Source organism: Pleuronectes platessa, chromosome 8 (assembly GCF_947347685.1).
Source record: "Pleuronectes platessa chromosome 8, fPlePla1.1, whole genome shotgun sequence".
NCBI lineage: Eukaryota > Metazoa > Chordata > Actinopteri > Pleuronectiformes > Pleuronectidae > Pleuronectes > Pleuronectes platessa.
In genome coordinates this window covers 7,860,698-7,877,454 of record NC_070633.1, presented here as the reverse complement: position 1 = coordinate 7,877,454, position 16,757 = coordinate 7,860,698, and the positions used below count along the sequence as shown (strand labels likewise).

Here is a 16,757-nt window from a genome sequence, read left to right as displayed (position 1 = left end):
ACATCTCATTCCTTCTTTCCACCACATAATATAGCTCTCATTTTGCAGGAGTTGGTTAATTCTGTAAACTTATGTGTTGAATGTGCCGCTAGGAATTCATGTACTTTAAGTGTAAAAGAGAGACTGCGTGGTTCAGGTCACTCCAGGTTAAATATTACTATAACTGCAAATATCAGCAGCTGCGAATCAAGTAGATTGAAGTAGAATACAGAGTGCCACTAAGGAGGTAAAGTCCAGGGTTTATGTATTTATTTACTGTAGTTTGGTGTTAGTTTCATAGTTTGACACAAACTGATATGAAAGAATGTACAAAAAAGTGCATTTAGTTTTATCTTGGTGTTTCTTTAGTCTTTAACTAACAGGCTAACTTGTCAATGTTCACATCGTATCTGGTGAGTCAGGAGAAGATTATAGACATATATTGTCTCAGTCCTTTAGAAGCTGCATTCAGTGTTGCCCTTATTCCTAAAGTTATTGCTAAAATGCATGTCAAGTTTTTAGGTTGAGCCATAATCAAATGCAAAATGACCATCCATCACTTCTATGTAAATTCATGCTCCTGTTTATACCATGACTGGAAACCAAACATTTAAGATTTTTAAAATGCCTTAAAGACAACCTGGGAACATTTACGTTGTTTTATAATCCCACTAAGATTCTTCAAAAAATGTAAGTGTATTTCTTATTATGTAGCTTAAGCGTGGTTTATTCCTTCGTCAGTTGAGCATCTGTGTAATTTTACATTTACATTTTATTTTTGAAACATTTGAACCGGAAGCGGTGTATTTTTCTTTTAAGTGTAACCATCTGCGAGTGGTCGATATTGGAGGAGAAGCCGGGGAGAGCTGCATTGAACAGGTGGGAAGTTTACTAATCACTTATTGTTCGTTTTTGAAACACAACGAGCTAAAGAATAGCTTCTGTGGTGCATGTTGAACCAAAATGTACAAGTATACTGTAAAAACAAGTAACGTTATTGTATTGAGAGACCGGTCTTACTTTATTGTGTCGTGTTAACGCAAAAACACGCGTACGAGTGACTGAAGCTTTCGGATATATTCCGTATTAGGTACTTTTAAATCGGTGCTGACTTAAATTATTACAGAAAGTGGCCTGTTCTTAAATACAACTCCAGTGATATTTGTTTGAATTAAATTCCGGTCACTTTGCTCGTTAACCAGCTGCATCCGCTCATGTTCAACATGTAATGTGTGTCAGCTGGTAATTAGATAACATTTAAATGGTTCCTGACGAGCTGTAGTTTTTATGAATGAGTTTCCTCTGACATAACGGTTTGAATGGAGTGAGTCATTTATGTTTCTTCCGGTCTGTTTCGGTAGCGGTGTCAATGCAAACAGCTTCAGCCACTACATCACTTTGTGTGTGTGTGTGTGAGAGAGAGTATGTGGCAGGTGGACACAGTGTACATGTGTGTCTTCAGGGTATGTAGAAGCACATTGCAGGCTTTGAGGTGAAAGGTGACTTGCCTCTGATTGGCTCACATCCATCAACCCACCCTACTTTCATTTGGTGAACCTCCCCTAGAGTTTACACCCGCCCACCCCTCTGTCTTTCTCTGTGGTGATGCTCGTTATTTACACCGGGACACTCCATGCTCAACGGCTTAAAATCGAGTCACGTGCAGCATAGGAGTTTGCTCAGAGGGAGGTAGTGCACGTGCATGAGCATAACATGGAGTTGCAGAGTTTGCCAGCCTGAGCAATGATTTATTTTACATAAACTGGACTCATCATTTATTAGTATTTAAAGTGGGGTACTGAATGTGGTGCTTGTATATGCTCAATCCCCTGAGGGTTGTAGTATTCAGAAAGTACTATATTTTGTAATAGAGTATTTACAGTATGTGAAAATACTTCCCGCAGGGGATTAAGCACAAGCACTGAACTCAGTAGGTCTCATTTTCAGGATGCGAAAATACTCCCTTACTGGTAAATGCCTGTATTCAAGATGTACTCTTTGAAGTACTAGTATCAGTAACTGCTGTACACTAAGCAAGCACTTTATTAGGAACACCCTACTAAAGACTGGCTACACATACACTTATGCTAAGGGTATATCCAAGGTCTTAGTACACCGATGTTGAACTACATGCTAAGCCACACTGTGGATTGGCTGCAACACAGGAAGCAAACTGAAGGGAAGTGGACTGGAATCAAAGATAATGGAGCTATGCCAGACTCACTGAAACGAAGAAGCTGAACTGAAATGACCTAATTACACAAGATGTTCTTTTTGTATTGCAGTGTCCATAATGACAACACATTTTTTGTGAATGCAAGACTGTGGTTCACTTTTCGAATTTGCATCATTTATTATTTACTCTTAGATATTGGATAATTTTAAGTCTAGGAAGTTATAAATACTATACGTTTACTTAGAGCTCTTTTTACAATACCGGTCCTAAAAGATTCAGTAAAACTTGTATAATTACCTCTTCCAAGAAGGTTAATGCTTTCGCTACCCTGTCTTTGTGTTTGTTGGTTGTTTTGTATGTTTGTTTGGAAGATTACACATGAAGCTCAGGGAATAATGTATGGATCTGCATGAAAAAAACTGGCACATTTAAAGGACTGATATGTGTATATAATTGGTGTTAACCTGGGGTTGTTGGTGTCCCTGAGACCGTTATCACTATTGCCTGGTTGATAATCCAGACTTGCATAAAATCACCACAGACAATTTAATCAATCACTTTACTTTGTCACTCATTCACTCAGCTGACTATGTAAAGTAAAGAAACAGCAGTATATCTGTATCATGCATTTACATGCTGACACATGTGCGATGTCCTTCAGCAGTCGAATCAATTTTAACATGTCTGATTATGGATCCAGTCTAATGTATCAAGATCTAAAACGATTAGTCAAATAAGTGGTTCATTAATAGACAAAAAAGGAATCTGTTTAATTTTAATAAATTAAACCAGTTGACAAAAGAAAATGCTGAACAGTATCTTCTCCCAGCTTCTTAAATGTAATGATTTGCTGTTTTTTATTTAAATTGTTTTACTTATGTGTCAATAAAGGAATTGCATAAAGTTAAGGACTATTGGATAGGCTATAAAGAATGGAAACTTACAATACAGGGAGTTTAACTGGGCTTTTTCAGTATTTTTTCACATTTCATTAATGAAAACAATTAATCCATAGACTCTGAAACAGTAAACACAGCCCTAGTATGAACGACACAACAGTACATGGCAGAATTTAGTGAGTCAACAGGTTGGCGTCATCTCTATCATGGAGGTTTTCCTCCGATCAGCTTTTATCTGACTCTGTCTAATCATCTCAGCTGACCACACACGGGTCAGGACTCATAGGTCACTGGGGTAAAGGTGACCCGAGCGAGCCACTGCTTTATCCTGCTGGCTTTTGCAGGGAAGCTGTATATCTAATAGAGTTTCAGACCCAAGATACTGATGTGTAAAGGGACAAACGTGTGTTCATGCTTACTGCAGTTTCACTCTTTTAATAGTGCTCCATCAACCTTTACTGTCTCATTGATCTTGTCTTTGGAAAGGGTAAACAATTGTTTACATCAAGTCTTTGAAACCGTCAGGCCGCCTGTCTTGCCACTACTAGCCAATCAGAGACCTCCCCAGAGCCAGTCTGACCTTTTGATTGGTGGTTTAGCAGAGGTTAACACATCACCTTGTAACAGTCAGTGGGAGTGTTTAGCGCCAGTAGTATATCAGTGCATCCTGTTGTAGCTGCAGTAAACACGACGTTCACAAGGTCGCTCTTATTGGATGTTCAGCTGCAAAGGGAAGCTGCTGTTTCACCTGGCTGCTCCCTGTTCCAGGTGAGGAATATTGCAGGATGGATGAAGATTCATCTGTATGGTGCTCATAGAAAGTGGAAGTAGACTGACGTTGTCTTCTCTCCATGTAGTTTGTTGAAAGCTCTAGGCACCAGATCTAGTTCCATAAAAGTTTTTACAGCTGAGAGATGTGAGAGGTTAGCGGTGCCACTTATTTCTACGTCTTCTGTTAGTACTTGGAACTTGTGAAGTGTATTGAAGGTAAATGTGCAGTTATCTGTTGAGGTGGCTCAGTGACTGTGGAATTAGGTATTTGGGGCTGCATCAGAACATCGAATAAATACCCACCTGACTGAAATAATATTAATATATAATTAAAATGCTTAATGAATGAACAAACTAATAGATAACCTTCATTTTCATTGCCTTTTTTTTTACACACATTGCAAACACGCACAGGTAATGTTGTATTTGTAACAGGCCCTTTTCATAAGATGGAAATGTTACTGTGCACTCACACTGTTATATTATAGTTTAAAATGGACTTAGACTGCTTTTGTATTTGGTGTCTTTGACCAATTTTAAACTGTCTCAGATCAAGTATAAATATGTCTCCACATCATGCATTGTGTCAATTCTTACATTTTTTTAAAGAACCTGTCACTGAGTAATTTTCTCAGGCTTTGTGTGAAACTAAGTGAAAGTTAAATCTTAAGTCATACCTGCCTAATGCCCATATGTGTGGAGTGTATCAACAGAAGGGGAGATGTCTCCCAAAAGGAAGCTTCAGTGTAGCAAAAATCAGCAGCCTTTGAACACAGAAAATCTGTAGTCAGGTTATACAATACTTTAATGTCTTTCTACAGAAAAGGTGTCATGAAAATATATACGTTGTAGTGTTTTTTATTTACACTCACTCTAATCAGTCAATAAGTTTGACACATTAATCACTATTGATAGTCTATTCTCCCTCAGTGTCTACCTGTTACAACATGTATTCAACATATCAGTCTCCACCAATCTGGTGAGAGTAGCCCCTCATCCCCGTCAGTCAGTCAGAGGATTGATTTTGCTTGATCAGAGTTGTCTCTCAGTTTTATCTCTAACTCGGAATCTTGGCCTAAATTCATCGTCTCAGACTCTGTTTCTTATCTATTTAATTAGAATTCACTGTGTGTGTGTGTGTGTGTGTGTGTGTGTGTGTGTGTGTGTGTGTGTGTGTGTGTGTGTGTGTGTGTGTGTGTGTGTGTGTGTGTGTGTGTGTGTGTGTGTGTGTGTGTGTGTGTGTGTGTGTGTGTGTGTGTGTGCCTTAGTCCCCAGCTGTTAAACACAAACCAAGATAATCTTTGATTTGACACCATCTAAACTTGTCCAGAGATAATCTGTTAAATATATGATATATTGTGTGGTCTAATTCAGCTGTAACATCTTCCATTGTTATTAATTTGCAGTGGTCTGTGTATGAACTAAAGAAAGCATTAATATATTGATACTTTCCATTTAAACAAAGTGAGCTTGGAACTAAAAAGCTGTTAGTTAGAACTGACTATTCATTTTTGGGGGCTGTTACTGGTACAGATATTAGAAAGGAAAAAAAACATTCCTAAATAGATATATCGGCCAACATATCTATAAAGGAAAACTGCAAAAGGATGTTATCAAACTCTATTTATATTTTCCAGTTTAACCAATAACTTTATTGTTAATAATTAAAGATATACACACATAACCAAATATATATGTCTTGAATAAAACAAATAGTTGTTTGCATGAAATACAAACATAAGTGCACATTTTGTCTGACTATTTGTAAATTAAAAACTTGATATGGGTGCATATCTGCAAACAAACACTGATACCAATATGCCTGTGAAATGTTTGTAATGGCAAACCAATGTATAAATAGGGCTTTAATATAATGTAATGTATATTTTCCTTTACTGCTGTACGATCTTGCTGGCAGTGAGGTTTCTTGTGCTGTTGAAACACTTTCGTCTAGACGGAAATGTCTCAACAACCACTTAATGTAACGCCATGCGTTTGAAGTTCAGATTGAAATATTTTGACTATATTATGCCAAAATCGATCATAAAACAGATTTCTTGTTTTGGTTTGCGGGTGGAGCCGTGGTAGCAAGGTCCCGCCAATATATGTGCTTGACCAATCACAGTCTCATTTGTCATTTCACCCCGATTTTTATATCATCAAATAACTAAATAAATCAAGTGCACTTCAACTTGTATTTTGGTCCATGTCTCATTCACAAACAGGGAGGACGTGGGATTTATATCCAATACTGTAGCCAGCCACCAGGTGGCAGTCGGGACACATTCTCTTCACTTTTGGGGAGCTATCATGTCATATCTTTATATACAGTTTATGGTCTCTATGGTGTAAGTATTTATTTTGCCATCGCAGGCAGGTTGAACCATTAGCATGTCTGTAGTCTGTGTGTTGTTGTGGAACCAATGAATGACCCATCTTCTCCTCCTCACTCTAGGCCCTCTCCTGGCTTACAGCCCTCCACACACTCCATCACCTCAGGGCATTCAGTGTAGCTCCACCTCCTCCTGAGGTCTGCAGAGAGTGCTCGCTGATATCTAACACACCCTGCAGCCATTATTCCAGTGTGAAAGTCACACACAAACACACACACAAATCTACTACTCCAAGCAAACAAACAAAAAGGCCCTTCCTCTTTAAATACACTACCCAGTAGAATCATGCTGAGCAAGGAGATCTTCCAGAGGCTGAGGTTGCCAGATCTGGAGGATGTTCGACAGTACGTCAGGAGCGTCCCTGCCCCCGTGCTTGTTAGTGTGGGGGCAGTTGCTGCTGCGACCGCATACTACCTGGCAACACGCCCCAAGGCACTCCCATCCGTCTGTGACCTGCACATGCAGTCAGTTGAGGTTCCGGTGAGTTTTAAGTGTTTGAGTCAAGTTTGACAGAGTTTGCTGGTTTAGACTCTTTGTTAAAGTTGTACTGTTCAGATCCAGACACAATGAATACATAACTGAACAGTTGAAATGTCATTGAATATGAAGTGTATGAAAAGATGCTTTTTTTGTCTTAGAACATTACTACTATATTAAAGGCCTTAAGACTTCTGTTTTATGTCATCCATGCTAATTGAAGCAGTTTTTTTACAAAGAGCCAAATCTGCCAGGATTAAAAATTGAATCACGGCATAATGAATTTAGTATCGTTTTTCAAAAACTAGCTGGGCCCTGCTAGTCCAGTTAGTAGACCATCAGGTCAGATGGCCCCATAATCTCAGTTTGAAAACAACCTGCTGATGGAACGTTGGCATTGACAGCGGCTTACACAGTTGGCTGGAATTAGAGGATAATAAAAAACACCATAACTGATTTACACAGGGTGAACAACTATTTAATGTTCATAGGACAATACTCTGCCTCTTTATGCTGTTCTCTTACAGCTATTTGTGTCCATATGTGACTCATGGATATGCAGTATTTTTTATATATTTGTAACATCGCATGGTAATAAGGTAGAAAATGTTGGTCTTTTTTTATTCACAATCAAGCAAACTTTAGCTTGACATAAATTGAATAGAGTCAAGAGACTGAATCTGGTGTTTGAATTGCTGTCGGATAAATAATATAGTTTATAACCAACTTTTGCGTCTTCCATCAGGGCGGAGATTTTGCACGCAGATCAACTCTTCTGAACGGAGCTGCTCACTTGTCTCATGTGTACGATGACGGCAGGACAATGTACGAGTTCTTCCTCAGAGGAGCCCGAGTCTCCAGTAAGTTACAAATAACATGGTGTGATTTATTTGGACTTGCTGCTGTCCAGAAAATATACAAAAGTTTCCTTATACAAGGGGTTTAAACTTAATGTGCTTACTATAAGTTTTACATTACTTTGTTTACTTTATTTATTGTCGTGGAGGCTGAATATTTTTTGCCAAAAGCAGTGAACCTTTAGAGTCGGCAGCCATTACTGGTTACATCACGTCATCGTACCTCTACAGTAAACATTGTAATACTTCTGCCCAGTATGTACTTTTCCCTGTCAGCCACAGTATATACACTAGAGGAATGTGCATGTGTACAACATGTGTGATATGTGTTAAGTTAAATTTCTCTTTCTGTTTTTCATTGTCTGTTTTTCTTCTATTCTCTCTTCCCCCATCTGTGTTTCTCCTTTCATCCTCCAGATAATGGTGCCTGTCTGGGCTCCAGGAAACCAAAACAGCCTTATGAATGGATCTCATATGGAGAGGTAAGACTCAACAACAGCAGCTCGCCTTGTAAAAACAGTATGGCCTCCAGCTGGACAGCAGTTGACACATGGTGGTGGTACTGATAAAGCAGGTGGAAAGCTGGGGGAAATATGACCTCCATCTATCCTTTTATTATCTATACCACCCGTTGTTAGAGAGTCTCAGGGTGAGCTGGAGCCAATCCTAGCTGCCATGGAGCAAGAGGCGGTGTTCACTTTTCCAGACAAGACCTGCGGGTAAAATCTGGAGAATTGGCTGTGGAGTTGTGGTTTTCTGCACAGACAGACCCTGACCAAACCGGGTTGCTGTGTGGCTAACCATCGTGTTGCCCTATGACCTCTGTGGGCTGTTATTGTATTTGAACTGTATTTCCTCTTGCGTGAAAATATGGAAAAAGCCTTTTAGAATAATAAAAATAATTACTTTATTTGCATAGCACTTATCTATACAAGGTTACAAAGTCCGTCACACAAAAAATCCTTGTCAAAAGACAAATTTACTCAAATAAAAGGCTACTCAGTTCAATAACATAATTAGGTCAAGACCTTTACATTTATGGAGAACCCCAACACTCTTACACATTAAGTATAGTTATGTTGTCATGAACCTTGCTACACAGTCTGTCCTCAGCTCTGGAGGATATTTCAAATCTCAACACAACCTTATAAACAAGGAATCTATACCAGAAACTTTGCATTACAAACCATTTTTAAAGATGTCTGCGACAAACATTTACATATTACTTGATACATCATAGCAGCTATTTCTGTGTTCTGTTGGCTACTCAGGACTCTTTCTCTTGTACATCAGGACTGCTTGAATATTAATTGTACTGCCAGTACCATGTTTACTACAATGTATTGTTTTAAAACTTAGACAATTAAATGATAACTGTGTTTGTGTGTGTGTACGTGCGTGTGTGTGTGTCTTAGGTCAAGGAGCGAGCAGAGAATCTGGGTTCCGCATTTCTTCACAAAGGACACTCCAAGACCACCGACCCCCACATCGGCATCTTCTCTCAGAACAGACCCGAGGTACACAAACGTTTGTTCATCTATCTTAGTGAGGACACTCATTGACATAATGCATTCCCTAGCCCCTTACCCTGACCTTAACCATCAAACCATAAATGCCTAAACCTATTGCCAACCCTAACCCTGAAAGCAAGTCAACCCTCAAACAGCCCATTAAAGATGGGCCAGAAAGTGAGGACCGGCCAAAGTCCTTACTTTCCTAAAATGTCCTCTCTGTAGGACTCCAAATACTCCTCACAAAGATATCTGTAAAAGTACACAGACACACAGATACTTGACACAGAATTGAAAAGTGCTTGTCTTCTATTTAACTTCATATCAGTGTTTTGTTACTGTAAATGTAACATCATATGATCTTCATTTGTGTGTTTGTTTTATGTGTGTGTGGCTTTAGTGGACCATCACTGAGCTGGCCTGTTACACATATACACTGGTGTCAGTCCCTCTGTACGACACCCTGGGAAGAGAGGCCATTGCCTACATTATGGACAAAGGTAAACCACAGTAACAACCACCTGAATACACCTGCTTCCATTTTCTTATGTGTCTCTTAGTGTAGGTTAAGAGCTGCTGGCGATTGTTCGACATGGGTTTCTTTTTCGTTTCTGCAGCGTCCATCTACACGATTGTGTGTGATGTGGTAGAAAAAGTCAACCTGGTACTTGACTGTGCCAAGAACAGGAAACACACTGTGAAAACCATCGTTCTAATGGAGAAACCAAGTCCCGAGCTGGTCAGCAGGGGGCGACAGGCTGGAATCCACATCCTCAGTCTGCAAGAGATGGAGGTCAGCAGACAACTTCTGTCCCCACCATTTGTCTTCGTTTATTCCTCATTCACTTCTTTTTTATGTAATTTTTTTTCTTTTGTTCTACCGATTTATATACGGAAGTGTTCTGCATTTTGGTTGACTCTAGAGTTCTTGTATTCATCCTGCCTCTTTTTCTTTTCTTAACTGCATTCAAGTATAGTTATTGTTGTTTTTTATTCTGTATTAGTGTTTTTGTGTCCAATTTAGATTTGTTATTAATACTTCTGTTATGTTCTATCTTTTTCTTAATAGTTTTACTCTTGTGTTGGCTTCATTCCAGTTGTCTTGCTCTTTAGTTAGATTCTTTTTTGCAGTTTATATACTTTCTCTGTCCTTTTTTATATTCCATGTATATTAACTTAATTAACTAGAGGTTCCTGTTCTGCAGGCTATTGGGAAAGCAAACCATCACCAACCAGTGGTAAGTACTGTAGTCAGTGGCCTGTTAAATGATCTCTATCTCTATCTCTATCAATGATTAAGTTGTGTGTGATTTGGCACCGTTTGACCTTTTACACCACCATCCCTCCAGCCTCCGCAGCCTGACGACATGGCAGTCATCTGCTTTACCAGCGGAACAACAGGTGAGACACACATGGAGAAAAGCCATAGTAAATACTATTAGTTGTGTCAAAGTGTAGTAGTTTTCCAACCACTCATGACAACACTGGTCTTACTGAGTGAAACCTGTAACTTCAGATTTAACTATGATCCAGCTTCGTTCTTCTGCTGCCCCTGAAGTTGTGCCTGAGCCTGGACAACAAACTAACCCTAACCCTTTTTTTTACATGTCTGTAATAATGGAAAGTTTGTATTGTCTGCATCAGGCTTGGGTTGGGTTCAGACACAAAAAAGGAAATGCCCATTGGGTTCGGGTCGCCCTCTGCTGCTGCTTGGAACTGATATTTTATAACTGCAGACTTAGTATTAATAATTAGTGACGTGGTTGCTGCCTCTTATACACAAGCATGTATCAAGTTTTATGTCCATAAGAAATCAAACAGATGTGTGGCCGTTGGTCAACTGTATGTGATAGACCACCAGTAACACTACACTACCGCAGCAATCCTAAATTCCATCAATGCCTAAGAAATGTATACTTGCTCTCTAAAGGTGTGCTTGTACTTTCAGGAGATCCAAAGGGAGCTATGTTGACACACAGGAATATTGTGTCCAACTGCTCATCCTTCATCAAATTGACAGAGGTGAGAGAGGCTGATGAAACATGTAATGTGTTTTAAGATGCTGTGAAACAACAGCTAAAATTGTCTGCTCTAACCTTTGGAATAGAACCATTTTTAGATCAATTTAATCCAAGGGAAGAGGCAGGTTCCTTTCCCACCTCGTCCTCTCCTCCACAACCTCCTCTATAAAGAAGTGGAGGCTGAGGGAGAAACCAAATTATTTTGAGTATAAACACTTCTTCTGGTGCGATACTGCTCTGCTAGCAACTGCAAATGAATTGCCAGGAGTAACTCTGAATGGCCACCAGGAGCACAAGATGGCTAGGAAAGTGAGTAAATGGCAAAAGTGAGATTAGAGCAATGGGAGCGTGCTTTTTTTAATGGAGTAATACAAGATGGAGCTGAGAGAATGAAAGTCCGATGGTGTGAGGGAAAAACCACCAACATGTCTTAGGATATCGAGTGAGGGGCTTTGATAACCTCTTTGCTTTTCTCTCCAGTCATACTGTCAGACCACCTCAGAGGATGTGATGCTGTCTTATCTGCCTCTTGCCCACATGTTTGAGAGGGTGGTGGAGGTACAAACATGATCACTGATGTCTCTCTCTCCCCGTCTGTTCTTGTGTGTATGTGTACCTGTGTGTCCATGTTTTCCCTTGCATGTGTGTGAACCTGTTTTAGAGTTGGTATCCTTTTAGTTCCAGTGATGTCCACATATCCTTCCTGCCGTTGGCTCATATGTTTGAGAGAGTAGCACAGGTATGATCTCTTAGTTCCTTTTGTCACCCCTTTGTTTAAGATAAATCTGTATTCCTACAACTTCTCTATAATCACTCACTCTTCACTTTCCTCTTCTACATCTCACATCACGCACTCCCTTTGTGCTGACAGGGAGTGATGTTAGTCCATGGAGCCAGGATCGGCTTTTTCCAGGGAGACATTCGTCGGCTGACAGACGACCTGAACACACTGAAACCGACTGTGTTTCCTGCGGTGCCCCGAGTCCTCAACAGAATGTATGATAAGGTAGGTGGACACACTGATGTAAGGACAAAAGGTTAAAGCCGTGCTCATGCTGCTGCTGAATGTCTGACATTGCTCATATTAACATTTAAACTAGCAATACTTGCAATAGTTATCACTAAGTTGTGTGTGTCTATGTGTTTGTAGATCTTTGGCAAGGCTAACACCACTTTGGAGCGCTGGCTGCTGGGGTTTGCCTACAGGAGAAAGGAGGCAGAGCTGAAGCAAGGCATCGTGAGGAGAGACAGTATCTGGGATCGATTAATCTTCAGGAAGGTCCAGGTATACTGAACCAGCACATTTACAACTCCTGTTTGACACAGCACAGTTTAAACTCCTACATGTCCACGGGTGGATGATACAAGTTTCCAAATAGTTATTAGATTTGGTTGATTATTAAAGTGGAGTCTGTTCTTTGCTTGCAAGCCCTTTTACACTGGGATTTGTCCTATTGTGAGAAAAATGTGTTAAAATGACTTGTCAATCTGAAGCGCTTGTCTCAGACTGCATTGTGTGTATGAGTTGGAGGTTTTCATAGCATAAGATTTGTGCTGATGGTAACTCGAGCTGATGTTTTTACTCTGCTTTCATCTCTTCATCGTAAATGCAAGCATTAATGAAGTTTGCCGCCCTCTACAGGACAGCCTCGGTGGTCGTGTTCGTCTCATGTTCACAGGAGCCGCTCCCATCTCTCCTGTTGTTCTCACTTTCCTCAGAGCTGCAATAGGCTGTCAGGTAACAAACACACACTCACCAGTGAGTCCTTGTGTCACATGTTTTCTGTCATCTTTCCTGGAATTCTGTATCGTATCACAACATTCTGCCATCGAGTCTGGAATCAGGTCCACATCATTCTATGCTCCTCATTAGCTCTACACTGCAAAAAATTCTGATTCTCTAATAATAATCATCTTTGTTTGTGCTCTCTTTCAGTTCTATGAAGGCTATGGACAAACCGAGTGCACTGCTGGCTGCACAATGAACATCCCAGGAGACTGGAGCGCAGGTACGAGTTTCTTTTCTTTGTAAACCATGACACGTCAAATAAAATCAGCGGAATAAGAACTTAACTGAACCTCATGTCACTAGGTCATGTTGGAGCTCCTCTGCCCTGTAACTCAATCAAACTGTTGGATGTGCCCGAGATGAACTATCTGGCTGTAAACGGAGAGGGAGAGGTAAAAGCACCATGACCAATGAGTCATCACAGAGATGCTGTCTTTTACATATATATATGGTAATGTTTGTCGTTCACAACCGTGTTTCCATGTTGGTTTCTAGGTGTGTGTGAAGGGTACCAACGTGTTCAAGGGCTATCTGAGGGACCCAGTAAAGACAGCAGAGACTATTGATGCAGATGGATGGGTTCACACAGGAGACGTTGGAAAATGGCTTCCAGTAAGTTCATGCAGTTTAGGTTCATACTCGTGTATTCTTTTATAACACCCTCACTTTTTCTTACTCATCACCAAACATACGTACACTACTTTAATGAAAGCTCATTACATTTAGCGAGATTTTTACGTTTGTGGATTCTCTGACAGCTTGATGACATTTTTTGATTTGTACAGACGTTAATGCTTTGTGATGTGTTCCCAGAATGGTACACTGAAGATTGTGGACAGGAAGAAGCACATCTTTAAATTGGCACAGGGGGAGTACATTGCTCCTGAAAAGATCGAGACTATCTACCTGAGGAGTGATGCAGTGGCACAGGTCTTTGTGCATGGAGACAGCCTGCAGGTGGGTGGAGGACATTTTCCTGTGTATGTGTGTCAAAGCTTTGTGGAACTATTTCTGTAACTTCAGAATTTCTCAGTGGAATGGGTGCATAGGCTCACACAGGCTGACCCACACTTTAACTTTCACGTATTGTGTTTACCTCCAGGCATGTCTGGTAGCAGTGGTGGTCCCCGACCATGACTTCCTATCTGGCTGGACCAAGAAGACACTGGGCCTGGAGGGCAACTACCAGGATCTATGTGGCAGAGCGGTACAGTTAAATTTGTTAACTTCCCTGTTTCAGCAGAATAAGCAATGCCCCATTTTACCAAGGAACATAAATATGAATTCATCAGGTTTTTAGAACGATCAGCTCTTGGATGATAGTTTAGAGAACATCAGTGGACCACTGTTGTAGTCTGATGTTAAATTGAAAACCTTATGTCGTAAATTACAGCACTGTAATTACAGTAACAGTTGTGAAAACTTTTTTAAAGCACAAATCATGAGGTTATTGAAGATGCACACCTCTAGTCTCACAGTAATACAATCTTTAGAAATGAAATTCTTCGAGATGCATTGATAATTGAATCGTAGCCCTCTGAATTGGAATCGAAAATTGTGGGGGGCCTAGAGATCCCTATAGACAGTCATCATTCATGTCACTTATGAAGTAAATTGTTGTAAAAATGCCCACATTAAGGAAAAATCTTGAAACTTTTTCTTTACCGAAAGAAACCCTAGCGCTGGCTGCAAAAGTCAGATGAAAGATAAATGAAAAAGAGTTTAGAACTGAACCAGTGTTGGGACTTGGGCCATATTATCATGTACCATAGCCCATGTACTCCAGGTCGATTGAAAGAACTTGTGATATCATCATTATGAGTTCCTTCCCTTTTTCATCTGCACAGGATGTGAAAGCAGCCATCTTGGAGGACATGGTGCGACTGGGAAAGGAGGGAGGCCTCAAGTCCTTTGAGCAGGTAAAACAATGGCGCATAACTCAGCTCAGTGTTGAAATATCTGTGTCTGTCTTTGTAGCATTCTTACAACCTTTGTTCAGATATGAAATACTTTTCGGGAAGTGAAACATTATCCTTCTCTACAACACAACCTGGCAACTTGTGTGTGTCCCTCAGGTGAGGGCCACCTACATCCACACCGAGCTGTTCTCAATCGAGAACGGCCTTCTCACTCCCACGATGAAGGCCAAGAGGAACGAACTGCGGAAACACTTCCGACCCCAGATAGAAGAGCTGTACGCTGGGATCACAATGTAGAAGGAGAGGGGAGACAACTGACACAAGAGCTCCTCCAAACATGTTAACCGATGGACAGCAAAGGAAGAAGGGGGGTCGGAGAAGGACAAGGAGGAGGACAAGCTGACGCACACAAGGAAGTAAAAGAAGAGATCCACCTGCTCAGTCCTCAGTAACAAGTTAAACAACAGGAGGCGGGTTTCATGTAGCTTTTAATGAAACTTGATTCAAAGCATTCTGAACAAAATGCACTTTGAGGAACAGAGTAGATTTTATCTTTATAATAAATGAGGCCACTGATTGAAGGGCTTTGCCGAAGTTATGTTCAGTTCTCGTCTCCAATGATGCATTTTAAAGGGAAACAGTTCTTCACTGTGGCATCAGATATCTCAGGAATTCTGTGGCATGAACCACAGATAGCACCTCACACACCTCAGACTCACACACACACACACACACACACACACATATTCACACACTTTCTAACTTAAAGGATGAAGAGGGAACACTTCACTGAGGGTCAGAGTGATGACTTATGTCACACAAACATCCTGACACATCACAACATGAACATTTCAGGGGTTTTGACAGTTATTGTCAGATTGTATTTCACCATTTAAGTTTGTTCAATTGGAGTTGAAATCCACATTGGATACATGGATTATTACTGTTGTGTTCTTAAGTATGAGCCATATTGAAACTGCACAAACAAACTTAGCTGTTCACAGGGACACAGACACACTCAGGGTGATTTTTGTAATTTATCTATGTTTATAACAGGAACAGAGGAGATGCGTGTCATAAAAAAGAACAAATCTGAGAGAGAATAGGGAAATAAATATTGGGAATAATTAAAAGAAGTAAATAAGAATGTTAAAACAAAGAGAAATGATATAATAATTAAATGAACAAATTAGAAGCAAATAATTACAAGCATTTTCACATTTATATTTTAATTAATATCTTTTGAAAAAACATTGCTTTAATTTTGCATATAAATTACACTTTCTGTAAATATTTTTAGAGCTTTTATTTATTTGTATCCTTTTTTACCTTAACGCAAAAACAATGGGGATATAGGACAAGGGAAAGTAAAGGAATAAGAGGACATAATATAAAGTTGGTTAAATAAATGAGTAATCAATATACATATTTTTAGAATTAAATAATTAGAATTGGAAGGAAATAACATATTTTTAATATTTAGTTGTAATACACATTGTGCATTTATTTATTATTTTATGTATTTTAACATTAAACCTCTTATTTCACAGATTTTTTTTTTCATGGCACTGACTCCATTTTCTTGAATTGTTACATGTAACTTATGTTATCTTGAAAAGACACATTTCTTAATTTTACTTGCAATCTCAGTGTAATGATCTTGAAAGTTTATGATGAATTTAATGGAAGTACTTTTAACATTGTCTCACTAACTGACCTAACTGTTTATACTATCATCTTGGATTTGTTTTGCAAAACTTGAATAAAAAATAATTTAAACAGCTGAGTGATCTCATTACTTTTGTGTGGCTTGGAAGTATTTAGATCAGTAACCCAGGTTTATTGAATCCTGTCATCTATACTCAAGTGATTTAATTTATTAGTGTCACTACATGTTACTTACTTATGTAAACTATTTAAGCAAAATGTACCCATTAAATAACAATCACAGGGAACCCGGTGAAA

The 16,757-nt window shown here is 39.6% G+C and overlaps 1 protein-coding gene across 2 annotated transcripts; it reads left to right on the top strand.

Moving 5' to 3' along the window:
* Nucleotides 1–781: 781 nt before the first annotated feature.
* LOC128446495 (long-chain-fatty-acid--CoA ligase 1) lies at nt 782–16,515 on the top strand. 2 transcript variants are annotated; one of them, XM_053429569.1, is made up of 21 exons: nt 782–858; nt 6,281–6,698; nt 7,441–7,555; nt 7,970–8,034; nt 8,968–9,069; nt 9,464–9,563; nt 9,681–9,856; nt 10,269–10,301; nt 10,413–10,464; nt 11,012–11,085; nt 11,746–11,823; nt 11,956–12,090; nt 12,235–12,369; nt 12,727–12,822; nt 13,021–13,093; nt 13,177–13,265; nt 13,369–13,485; nt 13,687–13,830; nt 13,976–14,080; nt 14,721–14,792; nt 14,949–16,515. In XM_053429569.1, exons 2-21 carry the CDS (start codon nt 6,504–6,506, stop codon nt 15,087–15,089), a joined length of 2,097 nt encoding a protein of 698 aa, XP_053285544.1. In that variant the 5' UTR covers nt 782–858; nt 6,281–6,503; the 3' UTR covers nt 15,090–16,515. The 2 variants fall into 2 exon arrangements, with proteins under 2 accessions (XP_053285544.1, XP_053285545.1); XM_053429570.1 differs by lacking the exon at nt 11,746–11,823 and adding an exon at nt 11,565–11,642.
* Nucleotides 16,516–16,757: the final 242 nt, after the last annotated feature.